Source organism: Poecilia reticulata, chromosome 15, assembly GCF_904066995.2.
Source record: "Poecilia reticulata chromosome 15, P_reticulata-male-v2, whole genome shotgun sequence".
Lineage (NCBI taxonomy): Eukaryota > Metazoa > Chordata > Actinopteri > Cyprinodontiformes > Poeciliidae > Poecilia > Poecilia reticulata.
The window spans coordinates 28,673,769-28,700,325 of NC_088844.1; the positions used below are offsets into that span (position 1 = coordinate 28,673,769).

Below are 26,557 nucleotides of genomic sequence, written 5' to 3' on the forward strand. Positions count from 1 at the left end.
CTGTTTAGAACTAGAAATATAGGCATAAGAAAAGTTTTATCAGCCTGGCGGGCCACCAGGCTTTATTTGCCCCTCACCAGGCTCTGGTTAGTTATTTCAAATAAGGATTTTTCAGTAAAGACAGAAATATTTTAACTTGTTCTCCTAACTTCTGGTATGAGTTTTATATAATCGAATAACATTTCAGGAAAATAGACAGGCATACAAATATTGTCAGGCTAATAATTTGCTTTGCCAAAAAAATAAATAAATAAATAAATAAATAAATAAATCTCTCTGGCAACTTAGAGAAATAAAGAGTTAGTCCGTTTTCTCATCACTGTGCGAGAGTTTAGAGCAATCGCTTAAGTGCGTTGTATTCTGGGAAATGTAGTACGTTTTCTGAAAAGACTATACGCCGCCACCTTTATTTTTGACTGAATTTATAAAATGCTTTATTTCTTCATAAATATTTTTAAAATTCATCCACAGTTTATTTTATGCTACATTAAAATCTTTTGCTGTAAACTACGCTGGGTGTTCCTGATGTCTGAAACTACATTACCCAGAATGTCAGACTGCTGTGTATATACTGTTGATAGCGGATGTCTGAGATTCCAAAGAATAAAGCACACGCTGTAGGGGGTGATGTTGTGTATTGTTGAAATAGAAGCATAAAGTTAGTAGCCAGAGGTTCATATTTACTTTTGCAGCTTTTGGCGACGCGCAGAGGAAGAGTTTACTGTTAGCATCTGAAGCGGTAGGAGACCGTTAGCTGCTTAGCTAAAGTGGAGACAGGATGTGAATGAATCCGGACGGGACCAGCCCCAGGAACCGGAGCAGCGCTGAGCCAGTCAGACAGACACACCCTTGTCTGGGAAGAGGAACGGAACCGTATCAGCTCAGCAACATGCAGCAACTACCCTTCATATCTCATGCCAACATGTGTTAGCCTCTAGCTGCTGGATATATCCAATTGGAAACCAGTTTGAGCCCAGTTTAAAGTGTGGACTTAATATGACCGACTCATCAGCACCATCATGGCTCGGACAGAGGTGATAATCCCCACCAGGCTGTCTGCTGCAGATCCAGCCTCCACCCACGGCTAACCGGCTCACACCAACCCAGACTTTGTAGGCTACTTGACGTGTTTGTGGTCAGCGTGGAACGATGAGCTCTCCCATGTACACCTTTGTTAGCCGCGATGATAACAGCACTATTTATGCAGAAGTGTCTAAAATCCTGCTGTCCACCGGACACTGGAAGAGGCTGAAAAGAGACAATCCCAGATTCAACCTCATGCTCGGTGAGCGGAACCGGCTGCCATTTGGACGCCTTGGTGAGTGATTTACTATATTTGGTCTCAACCCACTCAGGATCAGGCTGCTGGGGACAAAACCCCGTTTTGTTCTGCAGTTTAACCCAAAAGTTCTCAAATTCAAATGGTGTAACTCGGTTAGATTCATTACACGCGGAATAATCAAGCATTTATTAATGTTAATTGTGGTAATTAAAGTTTGTGTCAGTTTCTCACAAATGTATTCTTTAAAATTCAGAAGTGTAATGCTGAATTTGGAAGTACAGTACAGTAATTTGGAAGAGTACTAACTTGACAGTTGCTGAGTCAATGGAAAGTTGAGTGGAAGGAAAAACAGCCTGACTTGCTGGAGCTTCAAGAGAAATCCCACACAGACTCTCATATATGAACCAGAGAGGATGTCGGCAACATCATAGGAAGTTTTCAATTTATATTTGATTGGAAATTTGGAAATCAAAATTCCCAGATTACTGGAGGAAGAGTGAAAAAACATGAATTGGATTGCTTAAGAGCTTATTTATCTTTCTGTGTGTAATAAACTAAATATTACGAGTTTCACTTTTAGTACTGAAACAAACAGTGGCTTGCTTGCAGTAGCTTTTGGCTTTTCTGAAAAAGAGTTAATGCGCTAATGGGGAGATAGAAACACATTTTGCTGAATAAGTTCTGATGTAGCTAATGGCCCAACTAGAACCTTTGTGCCTTACCAGAGGCACAAAACTCAGAAAAATTTCAGTACAAGTCCAAACCTCCAGGTTCTGAAATGGTTAGTCCAGGTCACTTCCTGTTCATTACAGCATTACGTAACAACAATATCTGATTAAAAAATAATTTTAAAAAACATGCCTAATTTGTGGGCTGCACAAATTAAGTGGCGCAGTTGGTAGAGCTGTTGCCTTGCAGCAAGACGGTTCTGGGTTCGATTCCCAGCCCCGGTCTTTCTGCATGGAGTTTGCATGTTCTCCCTGTGCATGCGTGGGTTTTCTCCAGGTTCTCCGGTTTCCTCCCACAGTCCAAAAACATGACTGTCAGGTTAATTGGCCTCTCCAAATTGCCCCTAGGTGTGAGTGTGTGTGTGCATGGTTGTGTGTCTCTGTGTTGCCCTGCGACAGACTGGTGACCTGTCCAGGTGACCCCGCCTCTCGCCCGGTACGTTAGCTGGAGAGGCAGCAGCAACCCTCCCGACCCCACTGAGGGACAAGGGTGTAAGAAAATGGATGGATGGATGGATGGATGGATGGATGGATGGATGGATGGATGGATGGATGGATGCCTAATTTGCATTTTTAACACTTCAAGAGTTTGACTATAAGTCACATGACAGTTTGTTGGAAACAGCTTGTGTGAAGTGAAAACAAGCTTTTCATTTCTGCAGCTAACACTTGAGTTTAAACACAGGGCAGCCATATTGGATTTTGAGGTTTCTGTCAACATCTTCCTGTTTATGATTTCAACTTCAGAATGACTCGAGTGCCACTGGAACATGTTGACATGTCCTCATGTTGACGTTTCAGGCCATGAACCAGGACTGGTGCAGCTGGTGAATTACTACAGAGGAGCAGACAAGCTGTGCAGGAAGGCTTCGCTGGTCAAGTGAGTCTCCGTCTTCCTCTCAGACATATTTGTTTCTGTTGTCTCGTCTGAAAGCTGATCAGTCAGAGGGAATAAAATCAGCTGACCGCTCTCCTTCTGGGCCATTAGGCTAATAAAGACCAGCCCAGAGCTGTCAGACTCCAGCAACTGGTTCCCGGAGTCCTACATCATCTACCCCACCAACCTCAACACCCCCGTTGCCCCGGCTACCAACGGCATCAGCCACCTGAAGAGCAACCCGAAGACAGATGAGCGGGAAGTCTTCCTGGCCTCCTACCACGCTAAGAAGGAGAGCGGAGAGGGAACCGTGTGGATCGCCAAGTCTTCTGCTGGAGCTAAAGGTACAGACTGGTTTCTGACGCAGCTACTGGTTTATTTTCATGGATGGCTTTTGAGTTGATGCTTAAAGAGATGTTTGTGTTTTTATCCATCCATCTATTTGTCTTTTCATTCAATCTTTCATCTTTTCATTCATCCATCCATCAATGACACAGTTTTAGTGGATCTTTAGCATCTATAGCCACCATTGAGCTGATAGAACATAGAGCTTTGCCTGCATGTATTGATCTGATGATTTGCTGATAGAAACCTAAGCTAACCTTTCCTGTTGCGCCAGGTGCTGGTATCCTGATCTCACATGATGCCAATCAGCTGCTGGACTATATTGACAATCAGGGACAGGTTCATGTTATCCAGAAGTACCTGGAGAAACCCCTGCTGCTGGAGCCGGGTCATCGGAAGTTTGACATCAGGCAGGTGTTTCAGCCACGCTGCACCTCTGGAGAATCTGCCTCAGCTGCCTGACTCACACCTGCTCTGTCACTGACAGGAGCTGGGTTCTGGTGGACCATCAGTATAACATCTACCTGTACCGGGAGGGCGTGCTGCGGACCTCGTCGGAGCCCTACAACAGCGCAGACCTGCAGGACATGACCAGCCACCTGACCAATCACTGCATCCAGAAGGAGCACTCCCAGAACTACGGCCGCTATGAGGAGGGCAACGAGATGTTCTTCGACGAGTTCAGGCTGTACCTGCTCAACACTCACAACGTCACCCTGGAGATGACCATATTACCTCAGATCAAACACGTCATCAAGTGAGTTGATGCCTGTTTCAACAACAGTTCAGTCTGCTGGAAACTGTGGAGCAGACGTAGAGTGGAAGGGAGTTAGTTTAGGTTGTTAGTTTAGGACGGAGTGTTAGGAAACCTGAGAGTAGTTTTGGTCTGATTGGTACCAAAGTTGCAACATTTGTTACATTTTCAGCTGGTGTGGTTCTCTTTCTGACTGTACTGTGTCAAACAATCTAAACCTTTTGAAAAACCGGTTCCCCTCCCTGCCTGTGGTGGCGCTACACCAAGAACCAGTGAAGGAAACAACACAAATACCTCTGAAGAAGACACTGACTGCCACTTTCTGATTCACAAAGTGAAAACAAAAATGGAGTAGCGTCAGATGTTAGTGGTTGTAGGATTTCTCTTTTGTTTTTGGTAAAATATCGAGTCATTTCTCCCACTAGTGCTGTACCAGCGTGTTTGTTCTGGTTGTATTTACCCAAAGTGCCCTGTGCTTTAGTCTCCTATTGTCTCCATTTCACCAGAGTTCACTTCAACTGAACTGAGACCGAGGTTTGCAGGCAAACAAGAGTTTGCTTTTTTGGTGGATGTCACATTCACGCCTCCCCAGACGAACCGAACTGTTGTAGGCAAACAAACTGGAATCTGATTAAAGCGAACTAAGCAGGGCTGGTGTGAATGCACTCTGAATCTCTCTGTTCAGGAGGGAAACTCTGACATCGTCCATCTCATCCCAGTGTGCTCCCTGGCTAAAACAACGACCTGGTTCCTGCAGCAAGTTCTGGTTCTGCCCAGGACCAGAACTGTTTTGACGGATGTTACAGTGAACCAACACATGCCTCTTTAAAATACTACTTCAGTGAATCTCACTGGAAGATTATTAAAAATGTAATGTTTGCAGATGGTTGGTTGTTAGGACTATTTAGTTTGAAGAGAACGTAGAAAAAAGAGAGGCGCCAACATCAAGTCCTTTATTAAACAGCGGAACAATAACTAATTATTAGTTGGAGGCACATGCTTGATAGGATATAATAGTTTGTATTTTAAAGTTTAAAGCTTTGCACATCCTGCTAGCTTGAGGTAAGTAGCGAACTCAGAGAGGAAGGGTTTGTCTGTCCAACAGGAAATGGAGAGCATGTCTTAATGTGGTTATTATTGGACGCTGAGAAGACGTTGGTGTCGTTTCAGGAGCTGCCTGTCGTGCATCGAGGCGGCCATCAGCACCAAGCACCTGTCCTACCAGAGCTTCCAGCTCTTTGGCTTTGACTTCATGGTCGACGAAAACTTCAAAGTGTGGCTCATCGAGATCAACGGCGCTCCAGCCTGCGCTCAGTCAGTAACGCTCTTCACAAATCACAGTTTTATTAATGTTTCAGATCATAATTTAATGGTTTTCCGCTTCCCTCATTCAGGAAACTTTACCCAGAATTATGTCAAGGCATCATTGACGTGGCGATCTCCAGCGTCTTCACGCTCAGCAGCGAATCGTCGTCCGCTTCGTCGTCGCCTTACTCCTCCTCCCCGTCTTCTCTCTTCACATCCAACTCCTGCTCCTCTCCGAAGCTGAGGGGCCCTCTGCACGTGGGCCCTTTCACCCGCCTCTAGGGGCCCTCCGTCCAATCCTCACCCAGCAGGAGAAGCACATGTGGAGACACTTGGCTTCTACAGTCGGTTAAATGATGAAGAAGACGGTGGGAGATGTTCACCCTGCAAAAACACAAAATCTTACCAAGGACTTTTGGTCTAGTTTCTAGTCCAAATATCTTGGTACACTTGAAATAAGACAAACACTGAGAAGTAACTTTTCAGCAAGATCTAGGAGCTTGTTTTGAGTCTGTAAACCCTTAATATTAATAAAAAAAGTTCTACTGGCAGATAATTTCACTAATAACAGAGGAAAAATGTCTTGCTGTAAGTGAAATAATCTGCCAGTGGAACTATTCGTTTCCATCAATATGCCGGAAGCTCCTATATCTTGCTGAAAAGTTACTTTCTAGTTAGTTTTGTCTTATATCAAATAATATCTGCACTAGAAATTAGACCAAAATGGTCTAGTTGGTGAGATTTTCTTTTTGCAGTGCACCGAACACTGTGAGGGTTTCTGACCCTTTTTCCTCCATCGTTCCCTGAGCAGATGGATGGATGGATGGATGGATGGATGGATGGATGGATGGATGGAGGTGTGAAGGAAGTTGAGTCTTACCGTGCCTTACATTTCCAGCCACTCTCCCTGAAACAGACGCTAAACGTGGCTTTATCGGCTCATACTTGTTCAAAAAGCCGCCTGCTCTGTTGCTACACATGATCAAGGTCCACAACACAACGACCAGATTATGTGATGTGTCGTTCTAGTTGTCTCTTTTTATCATGCAAAAGACCGGTTCTACTCATAATTATGGTTTAAAATCTTCTTGAAGTGTAGCATTTATGAACAACATGAGAGATGAGACACTACATATTTATGTTGAGGAGCAGCTGGGAGGAAAAACAGACTAGAAACATCATGTTTTCTCTTTTTTAAGCTCCTTTCTGTGGCGGTTCTATCATGAGTTTCACCAATGATGGTTTTTATATTGAAATAATTTTGAGATTTCCCTGAGGTACCATTTCTGAGACCAACAGCTACTGGCCCTCATAAAGAAACATGTTGCTCACCCAGATTCTTGCAGATTGGGAAGTTGAAATACCTAGATGCAATTCTACTTGAAAGCAACCAATCCAGGATCACCATTTATTTTCCTTAGCCCTGATTGGCTGTCCCTCCAGATAAGGAACACTGTAGATGTTAGCCAGTGCTAACACAGTTTCACTGTGCTAATGAACGTATTTCAAGATATATTTGGGGGTTGAACTATTAAAACGAGCAGTGGTTTTAGACGGGCTCTCCGGTATTCGCAGATTTTAGCTACTCAGGTGCAGCTGTGACCTCACAAATCCTGGGAGTTTACAATATTACAGCCATGCTCACTTAGGGCCGTTTATCTGAGGTGATGTCTGGACATGAAAATTACGAATAACTGCCTTTTTGTGTTATTGTTTTCAAATGAGCATTCTTGCCATCCCTAGTAAGTTAGCGCCCTGGGTCGGAGCCCATTTCAACAGTATCAAGATCCACATCTGCAGCCCTAAAAGACCTTTTGTATTCCAGCCTTCTTAGTGGATTAAAAAAGGAGAGGAACACATCATGAAGGAGAAGAATCTAGTATTAAAGTGTTGTAAACAAAAATATTTTATGGTATTTTTGTTTAGTTTTTAAAGAGAGCATGTTTGTAGAAAAGCATGTAGCATTCAGCTCCAGACAGAAACTGTTTTTTTTGGGTTTTTTTGTGTTTTCATGTTTCTGGTGCAGTTAGATGACGCATCATCGTGAAAGCAACGTGTTGGTTTTGTTTTCAAGCATTTGGACGTGAAATAGAGTAGGTAGTGGAGAATGTCGGTTATTATTTAAAACATTTAATGAGCCTCTGAAATTGGGTTAGCTGAGGTCAGCATTTTATTTAGCTAAATGTGATCAGTAGTCAGATATTTGTGTGTTTTTTTTTTTCATTAAATTTAATTTCAGCTACAAAATGAGTAATTTTTGCATGTTTTGTCTCATTTTCTTTGGTTTAGTGTCGATCAGAGATGTCCTGTTTCCTCCAATACAAAGGGAAACTGTTTCTGTAAAGGGCATTTTGTCATTTTAGTTTTCCACTGAGCTCATAGTTGAATTAATTTTGATGTCTGAAATTTAAAAAAAATATAAAAAAGATAAAATGAAGGACATAAAGGAAGGAGAAAGTAGTTGACGCTGCAAATGAGGAAGTTAGAACAAAATGGCCGCCCCAGACGAATGTGGGGAAAAAATGAAGGTTGTTATGGAGATTTATCTCACTGTGGGAAAAGCATCTTAGAGCAATTGTTTAGAGGAATAAAGTCCCAGTAAACTAAACATTCACTTAGCTCAGACACAAAGGAAAGAAAAAGATTCTGCAGCTCAAAGAAACATTAAATGTTGCTCATTCACTTTGAAAACCAATAAAATAAAGGCAGGATTTGATTATTATTTTATTTTTTTTAATTATTATTTCTGGGGTATTTGGCTCTAAAATCAGGTGATATTTGTTTTTTGTACTCGCTGTGTTTTTAACATCCATAACTGCTGGGAAAATCCCAGAAATGGAATATGATGGGAGCAGGAAGTGTCTGAGAGAGAAGGGTGCCTTTAGCGGGAATGAAAAGGAAAACATTGAAAAGCACCTTCATTACTTTGCATTGAAGTAAACTTTTAAAAATCATGATGTCAGTTTCTTTACATTTTTCAGCATATTTTTATTCTACTGTTTTTAAAGTATTTCTCTCATTTTTACCAAAGATGAAATGTTGTCCAGCTGTTTGGCAGAATGAAAGAAAAAGCAAACATTCTGGTTGTTTCTTTCCCCCCTGATGTAACGTTTAGTTTTAAAGCTTGCATGAACATCTGTCTTCATGATGAACAGTGTTAGAATAAAATCAAACATTTGTCTGTAATTCTTGATTACTCTTTTATCTGTGATTAATTTCTGATCATATTGATAATTCAGATAATCAGGCAGAAATGCTAAACATTTGTACAGTTTTTGTTTGAATGAACCATTCATATTTTTATTAGATGTGTTTTAAAAAAATAGATTTCATGATACAGATTCTGAGGAATCCAGGTGAAGGAATAATATGAGTTTTAATTTGGAGACTTTGGGAGAAAAGCTCAAGTTCTGCTTCAAAAGGAGAACCAACAATTAGCATATTAGGGATTTCATTTACTTCAGTAATGAAAATTACAAAACACACATATATCTTACATATCGCAAGTCTTGGAGGAACTTTGCTTCACAATTCTTAGGAGGTTTGGGGTTGTCTACCTTTTCCCTAATACAGTTTTTCCTTCCACTTAACTTTTCACGAATAAGCTTGGAGATGGTACTCTAAACAACCAGTTAACTTGAAATGAGCCTTGACTTGACCCGATTTCTGATAGTTGTAGTTATTTTGGTTCTTTAGATATTCTTCTATTCTACAAGTATCCTTTGATAAGACATGTATTTTAAACTTTTACCCGCATATAAAGGACATAAATCCAGACGGAGAATCAGGAAAAGCAAAGCAGTGATAGCTGCTGTTTGTGTTGTTGTCCAGGTGGAGGCGCTGTGTTGTGAGCAAGCAGCAGTGATTTAGTGGTTGATTTGCAGTAAATGTGTTTCTTGGAGCCGCTCCGTTGATGAGGCAGCGTGTTGATCAGTCAGTCAGGAGCAACAGACGCAGTAAAAAGACTGAGTCTCGCTGTATTACTCAGGCTGCGCTGCAGCGTCTATTCACAGGCGCGATCCCACTACTGAGCGGCACGGGGGCTTTGGCCTGCTCCGTTCCCGACCTGAGCGGCACGGGGGCTTTGGCCTGCTCCGTTCCCGACCTGGGCCGGTGCACCCCTCCTTGGACGACCTGGTGGTCCCGGGCTCCCCCAGGAGCACCATATCGATACCGAGCTTAGTGCGGACACCCGATCGGCATGGTCCACTGCAGCTCAGAGCTCCTGAGCTCAAGCGATCCGCCAGCCTCAGCCTCCCGGTAGCTTGGATTACAGGCGCGCGCCACCGCACCCGGCGATGCTCCTTACCGATTTTACCGGATTTATTGTTCATTGACAGAACCTGGTGGTTAAAATACTCAGTGATCTCAGCTCTGTGGGCAGAGCGAGAGCTGATGGTGAACCAAAGTGAAAAAGTTCAATATTTTTGTTTCACATAACAGAAAGTGAAAATACTGATTCATCACTGAAATATTCTAATCCACATTACCAGACACATTCCTCTTATGGAAGACTAATAAATGGTCTTATCTCGTCTTATTATAATCATCATGACTTACAGACAACCAATAAACCAAGGTTATAAAATATTTTGAGAAAGCTGCATGTGGTAAGAAAATGATTAACAGTTGAATTGAAACAAACAGAGAAGAACTGGGCTGTTGCTCAGTGATCCAATTTCCCAAAGCTTCTTGTCCTAATGCAAATTACAGTAATTATTCTCCTGTACATCAGCATGTATAACTCATCCCCTGGACAATGGCTCCATCAAGTTGTTTCCAAAAAAACAACTTTAAGACTGGAACCACGTTGGTTGGTACTAAAGAAACAAAGGAGCAAATGAAGGTGTCATCAGATAAATCGTTATATAAATGTTGAATAATCAGAATGAAGATGAATTTCATATCAGTTTAATAAAATGAAATTAGGCAGATTATTTCCTGTGGTGACGTCATCAGCAGGACCAAAGCTAAATCCGGTAAAATCGGTAAGGAGCATCGCCGGGTGCGGTGGCGCGCGCCTGTAATCCAAGCTACCGGGAGGCTGAGGCTGGCGGATCGCTTGAGCTCAGGAGCTCTGAGCTGCAGTGGACTATGCCGATCGGGTGTCCGCACTAAGCTCGGTATCGATATGGTGCTCCTGGGGGAGCCCGGGACCACCAGGTCGCCCAAGGAGGGGTGCACCGGCCCAGGTCGGGAACGGAGCAGGCCAAAGCCCCCGTGCCGCTCAGTAGTGGGATCGCGCCTGTGAATAGACGCTGCAGCGCAGCCTGAGCAATACAGCGAGACTCAGTCTTTTTACTGCGTCTGTTGCTCCTGACTGACTGATCAACACGCTGCCTCATCAACGGAGCGGCTCCAAGAAACACATTTACTGCAAATCAACCACTAAATCACTGCTGCTTGCTCACAACACAGCGCCTCCACCTGGACAACAACACAAACAGCAGCTATCACTGCTTTGCTTTTCCTGATTCTCCGTCAGGATTTATGTCCTTTTTATGCGGGTAAAAGTTTAACTGGGATTAAGTACATATTTTTTTCTTCTCTCAAAGGTAATGAAAACACAGTAAAACATTCTTAATCTGCAAAAAATAAAAGAATATCTAAAGAAACAAAATACCTAATTAGAATTGTTCAATTATTCCACTCTTACTTGGTTGGATAAATATTAAAATTTGTGTTAAATTAACATATTTTGGCTAAAGAAGAGTGGACATTTTAAAGTGGTGCCTTAAATCATTTAACTATTGTGAAAAATATTTTTTGTCTCTTGTAATATTGATTATTATGACAACCCAAAATGTAATGTCTTAGAAAATTAGAATATGACATAAGATCAATGTTTAAAAGGGATATTTTAAACAGAAATGTTAGGTTTTTGGAAAAATATGTTCATTTATGTGCATTCGATACTGATTACAAGGAATAAATGCTTGGATTATTTCAATTTATGGTGAATAATACTTGAATGACGTGGAAAAATGACATTTTTCCACGTCATTCAAATTTTTTCTATCTATATTTATTTATTCGTGGTCAGATTTGATTTTTCGCACCTTTTTAATTCGGTTGATCATTGGACCGCCCTCCCTAAAATCCCATTGGCTGCCGCAGCCATAACTTTCGCTCCCATTGGTCGGCCGTATAGGGGTCATTTTAGTCCAGCTCGCAGCCGTGTTACAGCCAGGTCATTGTCTTTACCTGAGTGGAACCGAACCAGCACCAGAACCAGCATGGCGGCCCGCCTTCTTCTCCGCACCTGCCCGCTGAGAGTCCTCCAGCTGAGGGGGGGCACCGCGGCGAGGCCGCTGCAGCGAGCCATGGCCTCGGCTGGGGGTAAGAACATGTATTTATAGCCGGGGAGTCTCTCCGTTCCTCTGCGGAGAAAACTTAGCTGTGACTCGGACTCAATCTAGGTGATTGTTCCATGTTGGAAACTGCGTCATTTTCAGTTTTAAAAACAATAAACTGCGCATTTTCTCTGCTCTGTGGAAGACCGTAAACCACATAATTGTCATTATGTTGTATTTCATGTGTTTAAATGAACGTGGCAACAGTTGGGACAGTAATGAAGGTCATTTGGACTTTGTGTTGCGGCCTTTGATAGACCCTCCTCCTTGGCAGCTTTCCCTGGATCGCAGCCAGCTTCCCTGCTGATTGGAGGGAAGGTGTCCAGTGACGAAGTTCGCTTTTATTGCCACCAAACAATTCAACAACATGCTCTATTTCAGCTTATTGACGCACCGTTTTTTTCCTCCAGGAATCCCAACTGATGAGGAGCAGGCGACTGGACTGGAGCGACGCACCCTGCAGGCCCTCAAACAAGGAAAAGTGAGTTTCTGATCCATGTTCTCTGGTACAGGAGTTCCCAAAATGTTGCCATGGCTCACCAAAAAGCACTAATCTCTGGACTGGGGTCCTTTTCTACAACAACAACGTTTAGAATGTTATTATTCATTAATTATTACTTTAATAATTTATTATTACTATTAATTATTTTCTCAGCATTTATGCTGTCTCATACCTCCTGATTTTAGGTACTCATGAGTTCTGCAGAGGAAAGTTTTATCACATATTATGACTATTACCAGATAATAAAATTTTTCATCACAATTCTCGTTTCTAAAAAAATATGTAATTTATATTGAGCACATGAAATTGTATTTTAATCCCATAGCTATCTTTTTTTTTTTGCAGCAGAGTCAGTTCCTTTTAGTTTTTTTTCTCATCAGAACGTTTTCATTTTTTTGTTTTCTATGGAGTAAAGCAGCTTGATGAATTTGATTGGCAGCCAATCAGAAAAATAGCATCAGAAATAACATTTAAATACTTTTTAACTTGTATTTTATTGAATAATTGTTGAATAACATATAAATTTAATATTTAAAAAGTTATGGAGTTACATTTTCTTATTTTTTTCTCATCTTCCCTCCCTCCAACTTTCTGAGGCTCCCACTCAGCTGTTTTGGTAAACAGTGGTGTATTTTGCTTTATCTTATTTTCTGATTTTCACAGGATCCCTACAGCATCCTGAAGCCCAAACAGTACACCGGCACCAAGACAGACCCTCACATCGTTCCCAGTATCGGAAACAAGAGGCTGGTCGGCTGCCTCTGTAAGAAACTTCTATAAAGTTACTCCAAGTTGCATTACTGTGCTAAATTCGAGTGATTTTTCTGGTTTTCTTGTTGCAGGCGAGGAAGACAACACTGCTATCGTGTGGTTCTGGCTCCATGAGGGAGAACCCCAACGGTGTCCTGAATGTGGGTCTCACTACAAGCTGGTCCATCACGAACTGCCCCATTAGGACTGCTGCGTGCCACGTCAACACTGGACAGCCATGTTGTCCTTCAGTGGAATGTCACTTAACATGTACAGTTTGTCATTAAAATTAAAACGTGTGAGAAAAAGAATCGAGTTCGTGTCTGTCTGAGGAGAAAAAACACGAAAAAAACTGAATCAGATCAAAGAAATAGAATCGCATCCAACAAAGCGTGGGTGGCTTTCATACTGATGCGCATGCGCAGAAGAGCGCTGACGTCACAGCACGGAAGTAATGGATGCCGCAGTCGATTTGTAATTGAGCCGATAGTAATGAGATTAAAGAAAATAGTATTAAAATTACAACTGATTGTACGGACAGCAACATCGGAAGAAAAGCTTATTCGGAGAAATTTCATGATTGTAATTTTCAGCCATTGTTTACGTTTGGATTGACGGCATCAGGCGTTAATGACGTATCACGTCAATGACGTAAACGTTGGATTAATGCTACATGACCCATTCAGATGCTATGAAACGGGTCAGAATTATTACGAGAGGAATAAATTAATTTTTTAAGCTAAAAGATCATAACTGGTGAAAAAGCCACATATGGGCAAAAAAGAAAAAATAGATTTGTGTTGCATTTCTTGCCTTGGATACACTTTTGGAAACAATGTTAGCTAAATGACTGGTGATACACGATTTATCGGTATCAATTTAGATATCCATCGACGTTCTTTTTAAAAAAATATCAGTACTGGTCCAACCGAAATATTTGTTTTGGTCACGTAATGGTGATGCAGTACAGAATCGAGGGTTGATTGACTGTACCATAGAAGCAAATTAGTGGATCAACTCAAATATTCACATCAATGCATTCCTAGAAATGCCCATTTCTGCAAGTAATCCTAACTTGATTTTGTAAATTAAACTGATTTTGCATTGTTATATTCATAGAACAAAACAATACATAGCGCAAAATGATCAAAACTATTTAAAGTCCAGAAAAATTTGGTTTGTGAAAATACTTAATTTTTGTCCTTTGCAAAAATTAAAAAATACTTAAATTACAATTTTATTGCATCAAAGCAAAGAAATGACAGAACTCCTGTTAACCACCACCTTCAACCACTAACATCTCCAAGAGGGATTTTTATTTCTTAGTGGCTGTACTTTATTTGTAATCTGTGGATTGTTTAAGGCATACAGCCAATAAAATGAAGTCCACGTTCAAACGCGTCTCAGCTTGTGCAGATTCAAACATTTGCTGAACACAAGTCCTGCAAAGTACAGCCACTGACCCCGAACACGGTGTCACGTCTGGGAATAGAGCACACCTTTGTTTATTTTTGGACTTGGGTGAGATCACTTCCTGTTTTGATGCCAGTTTGAAACACCGGATCGTATGTTTTAAGCTTTTTTGCTGCCGTTTCACTGCATGTTACAGGAGTTGCGTTTCAGAGCATTTTATGGTACACAGCAGTAGTCTGCCTCATCATACTTGCATCATCCAAACATGAATCTACATAGCCATATATCACAGCTGATATTAATCCTAATTTTGAAATACTGTGATGGCAAGAACTAAGTTTGGAAAATGGGACTCCTCTCTCTAGCCAGTGAGCGATGTGGGAATGTGTTCGCCATCAACAGTCGCAGCTCCAGTCCTCTTCCTGCATCAGGCCAGGTTGAAGCCTTGATTGTGATCTATCGCATGTAAAAGCTTCTGTCTCAGCGTTTCTATACTCGAGTACTTGGGAAGGTCCAACAGGTTGAAGCAGGTGTGGGCTACAGGCAGGTAGTGCTCCCCTCCGCCGGTGGGCTGGATCACCAGCTTCAGGCTTTTCATGCCCAGGATGGGGATGCGGTCGCTTCCTGTGAGGAACACTGGAGAAACGGGGACAGCGTGAATTCAGCTGGCTGAGGGGGAACCGTCTTAATCGGGTTTAAAGCTCAGACGGTTCATCAAACTTACATAGAAACTGTTTCTTCTTCTCCAGCGGAAGTTCGTGGAAGACCTCCCAGAAGAGCTTTATGGTCGGATGTTCGGCCCAGTACTCTCCTTTATACTCAGTGCTCTGCAGAACCAAAGCCAGAATTATTCATGCTAGGACTTTCCACAGTGATGTTGCACACTGCACTTTGAAAACATGTTGAACTTTTCCACATTTTGTCACATTACAAAAACCAAACACAGCAAAGGACTGTACTGGGATTTCCTGACTGACCAACATTTGTGTTGAATCTCCAGACAGATGTGAAGCATTTCTGTCATAACTGAAGTGAAGAATTGTTTTAGGTCTGTTTCCAACACTAAAGAAGAGTTAAACACTGAAATCTGTGCCCATACCTCTTTGCAACACAGCTAAAGCTCAGACTTACCACAACCTTTGACTAGGCCCTTTTACCATTTCTAGTGTTTTGTAACCCTGAAGAGGTTTTCTTCATGATTTTTCCCAAATGTGGCTCCACTAAAAGGTTCTTTTAGTCCATCGCAATGAAATCCCCATAAATAAACCCTGAATATGGCAGTGTGACAGAATGTGAAAAGGTATGAATACTTTTACAAAGAACAGTAGGAGGTTGTGAAAGGACAGACCTTCTCCAGCTCTGTCCAGTCATAGTTGGTGTTGCCAATGATCATAGCTTGCAGTTCGCTCGGCTGGAACAGATCTAAAACCCTCCCACCGCACACTTTGTGGAAACCTGAGTAGAATCCCTCGAACAGCGGAGCCACTGACTTGTTAAAGACGTAATCCACGTAGGCGTCCACAAACTCCTGCCTACAACAAACATCGTCATGGTAAGATGAAACCCTGAGGACTCCCACATCAGCTAATGAATAATAAGACAGCCAAGACATTTTTACCGGTTTGACTTATTGACATTAATGTTTTCACCGTTTGGTACCAACTCCAGGACCTCAGTGGCTCCGTAGTTATCCTCTGTGATCTGGGAAACAAGCAGGCGGCGTTTTAAGATGTTTGCTTTCAAAGACAGAATTATTTACCCGTTTTCAACAAACGTTAACTTACAGTGAAATTCAAACAGAAAGTGTCTTCAATATCGTCTTCAGCGTAGTCCAGTAGTTCCTGCAGGCTCCTGGTTTAAGATCGTATCCCAAAACGGTCAAAACAGGCAGAATTTAAATATTTTGAGGAACGGTAGATAAACACAAACCTTCCCACGTCTGGCATGAGCTCCTTCAGGTCTTCTAGTGTTGGTTTCCTCTTCAGGAGCTTTTTGTAGAGCGCCAGAGGGAAGTTGAGCTCTACGATGGTGAAGTTGTAGATGGCCAGACCACAGATGACCCCGATCAGGTTAAACAGGTCAAAGTCCTCGAACGTCTGCAGCGGTGAGCAGACGGGAAAAGATTTAACAGAGATGCTCTTCAGACTCCACAAAGTCAAGGTCAATGATGATGGATCCTTGCTCTCAATGGTACACACAGATGCTAATAGCGATGCTAATTTTTTACTTAGGGCTTTAAAAGGCGTTTAGCACACTGAGCTTCCCCTAAATGAATTTTTACGGATAAATTCTAAAGGGCTAATTTACTTGGCTACTTTGTAAACTTTCTGTGTTGAAGTTTATCATCATAATCGCTGAGCGCTCACACCTTGTGTGAAAACCAGATGAGTCTGGATTCCTCATAGTAGCGAAACATCCCATATTTGGGATCCAGCAGCTCCTTCATGATCAGGAGGAAGAACTCTTTCCTGACTCCTCCAGCGTCCACTGCATCTTCTCCCACAAAGATCACCTGCAACGGAGGCCACAAGACAGGAAATACCCTGTAATTTTACAAAATATTGAGACTTTTTTTTATTTTACATCACAGTACAAGTAGTGAAAAAAACAACAGTACCGTGGGTTAATGAATGAATATTAATGTGTGTGTGTGCGTGTGTGAGAGAGAGTGATGGTAAACTGAACAAAATCATCAGTGTGTAAATAATAATACCGACAATAATAATGATAATAAATCAAATTATCTGTAAATTTACAGTGGATTAATTAATAAAGTTAAAAAGTTCTTTCTACCAGGTGGACTTTGTTAGATTATATATAGGAATTACTATTTTTTTATTCAGATTTTTTTACGTACTTTCCTATTTTTCATATTTTGACCCAATCAGTGCAGATTCTTAAGACATGAGGAGTAAAAAGCTGCATTAATATCAAATTCATACAAACTTTGCTATTAAACCATCTAACCTTTGCTGGGTTTCTTCTATAAACGTTGATGTGAGCGGTGTTTACCTTCAGTGGCTTCTTGTAGTCGACGTTCTTGGACTTCCTGAGGACCTCCATGGTGTCGCCCACGATGTTCTCCCTGCGAACGATCAGGATGAGGCAGGGGTTGACCGACTCCACAGCGGGCAGGAACATGGAGCTGAAGTTCTGCAGCTGCGCCTGATCCACCGCCATCTGGTGTTCACACACAGGTTCAGGTAAAACTGGCCCAGTTGGGTCAGTACAGTGCAGAAGCCCAGCAGAACTGCAGTAGATACCTGCATCTGAATGACGGCGTCTGTCTGAAGCAGCGCCGTCTTGGCCTGAGCGTCGAAGACGAAGGGATACTTGCAGAGAGTCACCACACCGTCGCGGCCCTGAGGACACAAACACACATCAACACTGAAGGCGTTTTACAGGAAGAAGATACGTCTTTTTTAGAAAAGAAGGAGGAAAAAAAACAAATCAGAGATTTAATCACAAGGTGTGAAAACCTCCAGGGTGTAAATACTTTTCCTCTGACTCACCATGGGGTACATCTGCCTCTGAATCCAGGTGACGTAGTCGTTCCTGATGTCGATCAGGGCGTCCAGCTCGTGGATGTAGAACTTGTCGTACTGGATGATGCTTCCTGATTTCTCGTTCACCTTTAGAGAGCAGCAGAGTGAAAGCAGAGCAAACCCGGCAGCGGGAGAACCAGTCACCAAACCTTCTCTCACCTTGTGCAGAATCTCCAGGAACCGGAGCGAAGTGTCCACGAAGCAGGTGAAGATCCGCTGCTCGGCCGGAGGAATGCCCATTTTGTGCATCTGGAGCAGAAACACAATGACGTCTTTGTAGAGATCGACCAGCCGCTGGAAGAACAGCAGCTCGAATGTGGACCACCAGTTCCCTGAAGCCATTAAAAGAACAAAGACACCAAATTATGACTAAAAACTCAAAATTATAAAATTAACTCTAAATTATATATAAAAAAAGTCAAAGTTATGACTTGAAAACCTCAAACATTTGACTAAAAACCTCAGAATTATGGCTTTAAAACAAAAATTTCACTTCTAAACTGGTAATCATGACTTATTCTCATACTTATGACTTTTTAGCTACACATTATGACTTCCTGTTGGGTTTTTCCTCCTTCTTTCAATCTGACCAGGTGAGGAATGATGTTCAGTGAGTATGAAGGGAACCAACCTAAAACCTTCAGCGGCGCCTCCTTCAGGCCGACGACGCATTTGGCAAAGGGGATGGTGATGGTGATGTAGTTGCTGCGGTCGCTGAACAGAGGGCTTTCAGGCAGCGACAGGTAGAGCCTCAGGGCCTCGATGTCTGGAGGAGAGCTGCTCAGTTTGGGAATCAGCTCCTTCTCCAGACTGGCAGCAACCTGAGAACAACGGGCCGGTTACAGTTACCGAGGGTGGACCGGATCCATCAGGGACGAGTTCAGGTCACAAAGCAGCACGACGACACATTTAGACTGGAAATGATGCTCAGAAAAATCCACCATTTATTAATATATATATTTTATCATCAAAGTTATCTGGCATTATTCAATGGCTGCATCTTATTTCTACTTGTTGCTAATCTTATTTATTTACCTCAGGTTAGTTTTGCGTTTGTGTTTCTGCTGTTTGGGATTTTTTTGTGGGTTATAGTTTTGTACCATATCGGTTAATATATTTCTAAAAATCAATATTAAGGGATTTGAAAAAAATATCCATCATTTAGGTAAATTTATGCTGTGGACAAAAAAATATCAAACAAACTTAATAGACTAACAAACGCATTCAATATATTCATATACATTTCTGTGGATGCATGTATACATGAGTGTGTGTGCGTTTGTCCTGTACACATATTTATACACACATCTGTATTTCATATTTATATCACGTTGCTTAGCTTGTATGGTGTTTATTTTCCTATCTGCTCTGTGACGTCGATGCGTCTGCCTGAAGTTCGGTTCTGGTCTTGACTGACCTGCTGAGAAATCTTCGGGTGGTCCTGCTGGATCAGCCTGTGGAGAAGCAGCCGAGCCGTGTTCATATCCACCCCAGAATATTTACTGCTGGTACTGAAGTGATCCGGGTGACTGAGCAGAAGGAAAAACCAGCTTTAAAACGAGCGACGAGACTAAGAGGTGGAGAAGGTTTGGTTCTGCTGATTACCTGGTGGACAGAAAGGAGCCATTCAGGCAGCAGGCAGAGGAGAACACCAGGTCGATCTCACTGCAGGAAGCAGACAGAGTCATTACTAACATGGTGCAACAAAAACCCCCAAACTGAGCTGAGAAGATTCATTCGTAGGAATATCAGGGCAGGAGAAATCTGAGAGACTGATTTACTTGGACACGTCGACTGGGAGTCGTCCTGGTGAGTTGTTCAGCCATTTCTGTATGATCGCCTCATTCAGGGTGCAAACCCTTCTTTGAGGATCTTGTACCGTCAAAATGTCCATGTCCTGAGGTTCCTACAATAAAGACAGGAAGAGCCATATCAGCTTATGTTGATATAATCCATCAGGTTTGAAAAACAAACTTGATGTATTTCAGTTTGTAGAGCAAAACATTTTTGGCTTTTTGTGCATTTCTGATTCTTAAATGTACTTTAAACTGTACTGATGCTCAGATATTAAGCATCAGTACAGTTTAAAGTACTGAGCATCAGATATTAAGCTGCCATGAGGCTGTCTTCAGTCAGAGGCTTCTTCAGATTTGTTGTAAGACTGACTGCTACTGGAGATCCTTTCTGCCCAAAGCATCATCCACCACAACAATAAGTAGAGATTTTGAATGAACAAAAATCTCTTTTGTTCATTCACACTTTTCAAATACACTGAAGTTTTTAGCTGTAAGGCGACAAAATGTGGAAAAGTTTACAAAGCAAAACTAAATTACAACAAGGTCTATTTAATACCTAGAACTGGGGAATTAACTCAGTTCAATTACAAGAACAGATTCAAATTTAACTACAGACATTAAAATTCAGTCATAGTTACAATATGAAGGAAATCTCCATGGACGGCCAGCTGACTGCTTTGAATCACCGTCTTTAGCTACGAGTAGTAACAAAGGGTGTCAAAACTTTTCCAAGATGCTCAACGTTTAATTTGACTTTCAAGATTTTAGTTTTTAGTAAAATATTGACGACTACGGCAGTGGATTCATGGTTACGGTCCACTTAGTGCAAGTGGTCAGGTGCAGCTAGAGGCTTCTCAGTGAGACGAATTGTACTTGAATGCATCATATTTCGTTACACAGACCCTGAATGCCACTGGCGTTTTGGATTCAGAAACTTTAATAACTCAGGTTTAACTTTAGAGCTTCTGTTTATATGTACTTTTGTAAATATAAAGGAGGGAAAAGATTTCATTTTCCTTCCAAAATCTAGAGATTCGAATTATTAATGTAGGGAGAGCAATAGGGGACAAAAACAAATCGTTTTTTAAAGGCAAACTAAAATAATTAAATTAAAGAGGACAGTTTACTTACAATAGTGCTGCAATAATGAGCAAAGCTCTGATCTCCTCCAGTGTAAATCCTTTTGACCAAGCAGCTCTGCTCCAAGTCTGGACATTAAAGCAGCACAATAATAGACATATTATTCATGTAATGTTGGATTTTCATCTCATGTGCTTTAGTTAGCAACAATTTAAAACTGGATCTTTAGATTTTCTCCAGCTTTAGTCAGGAAGTCTCACCGTTCTCCTCTGAGGGACAGGAAGTGGCCCAGGGTCCTTTAACGGGGGAGGGGCTCTTCCTGTTGCAGGTGGCGCGTGTGCCCAGCTGGCCGTTCCCTCCCAGTCCAAACGAGTAGATCTTCCCACAAGCGGGCGTGAAAGCCAGCGTGTGCTGCCTGACGTTCAGAATGTTATGAATGTCTAAACAGACGCAGCATCTGCGTTTCATCTCCTGTTTCATCATTTCATCGTTTACCTTCCACATGAAATCTGAGTGACTGCGTTTCCCATGAGCTCAAACACCTTCCTGGGGTTGATTTCATGGTTGGTGGAGTTATGGCCGAGCTGTCCGTATCCTCCTGCTCCAAACGTAAACACACCCCCTTCCTGTGGAAACACACAGAAACATGAGGCTGAAAATGATTAGAAACATGCAAATACAGCAGAACATCTCATCAAATTTGTTTTATTTGACCCAAATCTTTTAACTAAGTACCATCATCCATCATTTGTAGTCAGAAATAATCTATATTCTTACAACATGCCTGGCAGGGTTCAACACATCTTTATGCAATTCAGAACAGCAGAACGGATCTAGCCGACCTTTGTGAGCACGGCTGTGTGATCCTCTCCACAGGAGACGTAGATCACTCTCTGGGATCTCAGGGACTTGAGGAGAGTTGGGAAGCAGCGATCTGTTGAAGACCAGAGAATTAGACTCAGACACTCCCAGGCAGCGTAAGGCTTCGTAAAGAGCCCACCGTTGGTGTCGTTGACCCCCAGCTGGCCGAACTTGTTGCGGCCCCAGCCGAACACGGCTCCAGAGAGAGTGAGGGCGAAGCTGTGAGCGCCACCTGCTGCCAGCTGAGCGAAGGGAATGGCCTGCAGCGACTGGACGGCCTGAGGCGTGGAGATGCTCTGACCCGTCAGGCCCAGCCCCAGCTGGCCGTATCGGTTCTGACCCCAGGAGAAGATCTGGCCGCCTGGAAACAAACACGCCGTGATGGACCGGAACCGAGACGAGGGGAAGAAGAAATAAACCAAACAAAACATCCTGACCTCTGGAGAGAGCGAGGGAGTGCCAGAACCCACAAGCCACCTGGGCTACCTGTACATCTGATAAACTCTTGATGTTCCTGATAAAACATATAAAACAAGAACATCAGCAGGATGAAAACAACACATTTTATCAGGCTTTATATAACAAAAGCAGAAGCAAATATTGCTTTGTTCCCTTCCGACCTTTTTCCCCCACAAATTTTTATGTTTTTTATCGGGCATTGATGACAGAGCAACACAAAGTGGTAGAGTATAACTGTTAACTAAAAAAAATCTAATGTTATACAGCTTTTTATTCTTTTAAAGTTGGATAAAAAAGTGCTTTTTATTTATTGTTGTCTTCGCTGGTTAACATGTCTGTATTGTATTTATGCTGGCTGTATAATTAATTAATCAAAATGAACACGTTCCTCGTTAGAACCCAACTTTACTTAACTTCTGCGCTTCATGAAGATGTTTGAGGAATCCAGAGCAGCTGCGTTTATACTGACACACATGAGGCTCAATGTACTCACTTTTTTATTTAGGTGTGTCGGTGTAATGGATAAATACAAATACAACTTCATTTTTCCAATTAAAAAATAAATGAATATTTTAAAAATATTAATACTTTAGAAAACTATGCAGTAGTTTCCTTATGATTTGGCAGCTTGTATTGGTTTGTCGCATAAAATCCCAACAAATTCCTACTGGAGCTGTTGCAAAAAACAAATTTTAATAGTGAGTCACTGGCTTTACCTCGGGACTCGAATACATTCTTCAAAGTTATTTAGACCCAGCTGTCCGTCTGAGCCGAGTCCCCAGGAGAAAACCTGGCCTTTGTCGTTTAAGGCCAGCGTGTGCGACTCTCCGCAGGACAACGCCATGATAATCTGTGCGTCCAAGGCCACGACCTGCTCTGATAGATGACACGGTTCAGGTTTTTATGAGCAGAGGCCCACGGAACCAGACAGAAACCATGAACGTCACCAACCTGGTTTCTTCCTGGACTTGTCGTGCCCCAGCTGGCCCAGGTCGTTGCAGCCGCAGGTGTAGACGGTCCCATCGTCCAGCAGGAAGGCCGTGTGTCTGCGGCCGCAGCCAACGTCGCTCACTCGCTTCCCGTGAAAAAACTCACACCTCCGCGGCTCAACTACGATCTCGTCGTCGATCCCGCCCAGGCCGAGCTGTCCGTAGGAGGCGTTCCCCCAACACAGCATGGTGGCTCTCACCGCGCTGCAGGATACACTTCAGCCTGCGCAAAAATATCATCATTATAGATTCATAAAGCACAGACATGGAGGATCACTGTAACCACGAAGAAAAGCAATAATCACTGGCTACTTATTATGATTTGTATGTAATGGAAGTAGAGCTGAAACAATTAATCATGATGAACCGATTATTGGAATAATCATCATGTAATTTTGTAATTAATCATTAACTGGAGTAAACAAAGTCAACAAAAGACCATTTGCTGAAAGAACATCTTCAGAGTAGTAATTAAGCCAAAACTGTGCAAAATATATGTTTTCCATTAAAAAGTAGCAGGAGTTCTTTTAGGAGTGAGACTTCAAATCCAGCTTTTAATCACAAAACCTAACATAAAGAATACTGCCATCTTTCTTTTACAATATATAATATGAGTAGATGCACCCAGTACTTGGTTGCGGCTCCTTTTGCATGAACTATCGTAGTCGAACTTGATAAAACCCAGTGGATAACACCAGCAGAGGACATGGTGTGGTGGAAACTTTAACCTGGACGTCAAGCAGTTTGGATTCTCTGCCTTAATGCTCTTGATTTCTGAATGAAATTATACATTTATTTTCATCTGAACACTCTACTGGTTCTGTAAAAATCGGTGTATGGTTATTCTTGAGGCTCTGACACGCCTTGTGCATCTCCAAACTCAATGCTGCTTGTGCACATTTTTCTTCCACTAAACTTTCCTTTAAATATGTGTGGATACAACATGTGAGAAGGCAACTGGGGGGTGACAATGACTGTATACTATCTGTGAAAGCAGCTGTTTTAATGGTTGAGTAAAGCCTAACATTCCTAATGAACGGTATTAATTAGTCAATAAATGAACTGTTTGGTGATATTCTCACCTTTAGACATGCACCTGCAGACAGGCTTTAAACCAATTAGCCAAGCTAATAATTAACTTTCCTCCTGAATCTTTGCTCTTCTTAATCCGAGTACCTTTCTGACATAATGTACATATAAATATCATAATTAACACACTTTACATTAATAGCCAAGATTGACAACATTCTAATAATCCAGGATGATGTTTCCTGTTACCATAGATAGCATGGAGATTACAAGCTAGCCAGGTGAGCAATGAATGATGCAACCTGCCCAATTTGATGCTTATGAATCAGTTGACAGGTCGGTTTATTTTAAAGATAACATATAACATATACATTCAGTCAATGCGTCCAACACGTGGTGCCATCGATACTTTAACAGGTTATATTCCACCATAAGAGAGGCAGTTAGCAAGCTAAAGTGTTATAATTTAGCACGGAGTTCATTCAGGAACCCGAAGCCAACATTAATATAAACACCCAAAATGTAAATTTATTGTGTTTTTGCTTCGCTAAAATCTCCTCTTAAACAACTCTGAGAACATGTTTCAGTGAACCGCTAAAGCCAAGCAGTGAATCTCACCAAAAGCGGCTCCACAAACAGCCTCCCCGCCTCCCCGCGCTTCACTCTGCGGCTGCTTTCAGAGATTATACACCGGACATGTTTCAGAGATTACCCTGGAAAGCTAACAATCAGCTGGATGAAACTAAATCTTCCACTCAACTCCAAAAGATCTGTCAACAACCGCTGTACGGCGCTATTAATGTAGTGTGTCAAACATTCGGAAATACAACCTATATTTCCGGTTAAACTTTAAAAAATAAAAGTCGTTTAGTAATGTTAGCAACACCAACAGTTCAAATCGGTGTTAAAAAGCACTTTCATTTAAATAATTACTATTAATATATAAATATGTGTCAACAAGTGATTACTAAGTGCCAAAATAATAATTTTGTAAACATATGACGAGATTTAATTTTGAAAGCTTGACAATTAAACCGGAAAACGTACTATATTTCCGTAAACTTTACCCCCAGTAGTAAAGAAATGTCGCGAAGCATCAGAAATGTTCTAGATGGACATCGTGCGCATGCGTGATCCCGTTGTAAATGTTCTTATACATTACAGTAAAATCAATAAAACTCGCTCATATATTTCTTTAATTGTTTCCACTAACAGGCTGGTTCACTTTATGTCGTCTAGGTCGCAAAAATATTTCTGAGTTGTTAAAGTTAGATACTGACAATAATAAAATCAAATAAAAGCAACAATCTGAAACCAAAAGCGATATTGTTGAATTTTAGTGCGCAATCGGGCTCACACAATAAAGCAAAGTTCAGTTTTCACAAAACAACATGTACTTAATTTGAATATTTGAAAACTATAGTCATGATATGTAGTACAAAATAAAAGTAATATATTAAAAATGCATAAATGTGTTAAAATGAGTTATAACATATTCCAAAACTAGGTTTTTTGGATTTATTTAAACAGATAAAATATGTTGTTGTTTTTTTCAGCTGATGATATCACGTTATGGTACAGAGCATCTTATGGAAGAATCTGGAAATGATCTGTTGGAACTTGTTTCTGTTTTTCAAACCAAATGAGTCAGCTCGCCTTGTTTCAGGGCTGTGCATCATCTGGCGCCCTCTGGCGGTAATGAAATCAGGAATAAAACCAGAACAAACTGTTCACACTGGTTTGAACATTTCCACAGAGGTATTAGAAGTACTCACATCCTCTCCTTAAGAACAAGTACAGATAAAGATGAACAAATATTGTAGTAAAAGTAAAAGTACAGGTTGAACTGTTGAATCACAACAAGTCGCTTGTGTTGAGCCGTTGACTTTACAGCGATTTCTCATACCAAGCATGCATGTAGCGACAGTGGAGAGGAAGAGCTCCCTTATAACAGGAAGAAACCAGCAGAACCAGAACCGGGCTCAGTACCATCAGCTATCTGGAGAACGCAGAGCAGAGACACAACAGGTCAAGAATCGGGAGAACTTTCCATGTTCATTCGTGGAGGTGAAACTTTAACAGGAGAGGGAGAACAGTTAGGTGATGGCAGCATCATGACAGCTAACACCCAAGAAGGAACCACAGCCAATCAGAACGCCAGGCCAGGTGTAGCTTCTATGGAGAGAAAAACTGAGAAAACAAAAAGTTAAGTTCATACCAATACTATCCATTCAACGGGTTAGGTCCATTCATATACATGGGTTAGGTTCTCTTACTCACAGTCCAGTTTGAGCCTAAATATAATAAACATTTGTAATTCAGATTATTCAGTGTCAGTCTGTGCGGTTGGAAGAAACCAATAGAATCAATAGAATTTTAACTGATTAAAAGGCAGGTCTTCCTTTACCATTACTGGCCTAACACCAGAGCGCCACCTTGAGGCCTCTCTCCAGATTGCTTAACAACGGTTTCTGGTTTTATTTCCCCCT

At 41.7% G+C, this 26,557-nt stretch overlaps 3 protein-coding genes and 1 long non-coding RNA gene across 4 annotated transcripts; 2 read left to right on the top strand and 2 right to left on the bottom strand.

The window, feature by feature from the left end:
- The first annotated feature begins 572 nt into the window (after positions 1-572).
- ttl (tubulin tyrosine ligase) lies at positions 573-8,477 on the top strand. Its single transcript, XM_008430064.3, has 7 exons — positions 573-1,318; positions 2,812-2,890; positions 2,999-3,231; positions 3,507-3,642; positions 3,720-3,989; positions 5,157-5,300; positions 5,381-8,477. The coding sequence occupies exons 1-7, from the start codon at positions 1,150-1,152 to the stop codon at positions 5,571-5,573; spliced, it is 1,224 nt and encodes a 407-aa protein (XP_008428286.2). The 5' UTR covers positions 573-1,149; the 3' UTR covers positions 5,574-8,477.
- Positions 8,478-9,105: 628 nt separating this feature from the next.
- LOC145555038 (uncharacterized) lies at positions 9,106-10,540 on the bottom strand. Its single transcript, XR_014091091.1, has 2 exons — positions 9,358-10,540; positions 9,106-9,318 (listed from the first exon to the last, which is right to left on the bottom strand). It is a non-coding gene; the product is annotated as an uncharacterized LOC145555038 (long non-coding RNA).
- An 893-nt stretch (positions 10,541-11,433) lies between these two features.
- On the top strand, positions 11,434-13,207 carry cox5b2 (cytochrome c oxidase subunit 5B2). The gene is made up of 4 exons (XM_008430066.2): positions 11,434-11,630; positions 12,055-12,125; positions 12,810-12,909; positions 12,989-13,207. The coding sequence occupies exons 1-4, from the start codon at positions 11,528-11,530 to the stop codon at positions 13,099-13,101; spliced, it is 387 nt and encodes a 128-aa protein (XP_008428288.1). The 5' UTR covers positions 11,434-11,527; the 3' UTR covers positions 13,102-13,207.
- A 962-nt stretch (positions 13,208-14,169) lies between these two features.
- Positions 14,170-24,880, bottom strand: herc4 (HECT and RLD domain containing E3 ubiquitin protein ligase 4). The gene is made up of 24 exons (XM_008430067.3): positions 24,687-24,880; positions 23,002-23,262; positions 22,767-22,926; positions 22,029-22,105; positions 21,731-21,952; positions 21,573-21,664; positions 21,226-21,356; positions 20,991-21,145; positions 20,782-20,858; positions 19,636-19,760; positions 19,460-19,519; positions 19,272-19,383; positions 18,486-18,675; positions 18,014-18,186; positions 17,822-17,941; positions 17,573-17,671; positions 17,322-17,489; positions 16,678-16,821; positions 16,239-16,405; positions 16,094-16,160; positions 15,928-16,010; positions 15,658-15,841; positions 15,034-15,136; positions 14,170-14,945 (listed from the first exon to the last, which is right to left on the bottom strand). The coding sequence occupies exons 2-24, from the start codon at positions 23,225-23,227 to the stop codon at positions 14,737-14,739; spliced, it is 3,144 nt and encodes a 1,047-aa protein (XP_008428289.1). The 5' UTR covers positions 23,228-23,262; positions 24,687-24,880; the 3' UTR covers positions 14,170-14,736.
- Positions 24,881-26,557: the final 1,677 nt, after the last annotated feature.

Bases quoted from the DNA above. Each gene is read 5' to 3' on its own strand.
- ttl (XM_008430064.3), top strand. From the start codon at position 1,150: ATGAGCTCTCCCATGTACACCTTTGTTAGCCGCGATGATAACAGCACT. The intron at 1,319-2,811 runs GTGAGTGATTTA...TTGACGTTTCAG, and splicing joins GCTGCCATTTGGACGCCTTG to GCCATGAACCAGGACTGGTG. The intron at 2,891-2,998 runs GTGAGTCTCCGT...CTGGGCCATTAG, and splicing joins AGGAAGGCTTCGCTGGTCAA to GCTAATAAAGACCAGCCCAG.
- herc4 (XM_008430067.3), bottom strand. From the start codon at position 23,227: ATGCTGTGTTGGGGGAACGCCTCCTACGGACAGCTCGGCCTGGGCGGG. The intron at 16,406-16,677 runs GTGTGAGCGCTC...TCACCGCTGCAG, and splicing joins TCATCTGGTTTTCACACAAG to ACGTTCGAGGACTTTGACCT. The intron at 16,161-16,238 runs GTTTGTGTTTAT...ATCTTAAACCAG, and splicing joins CTCATGCCAGACGTGGGAAG to GAGCCTGCAGGAACTACTGG.
- cox5b2 (XM_008430066.2), top strand. From the start codon at position 11,528: ATGGCGGCCCGCCTTCTTCTCCGCACCTGCCCGCTGAGAGTCCTCCAG. The intron at 12,126-12,809 runs GTGAGTTTCTGA...TGATTTTCACAG, and splicing joins AGGCCCTCAAACAAGGAAAA to GATCCCTACAGCATCCTGAA. The intron at 12,910-12,988 runs GTAAGAAACTTC...TTCTTGTTGCAG, and splicing joins GAGGCTGGTCGGCTGCCTCT to GCGAGGAAGACAACACTGCT.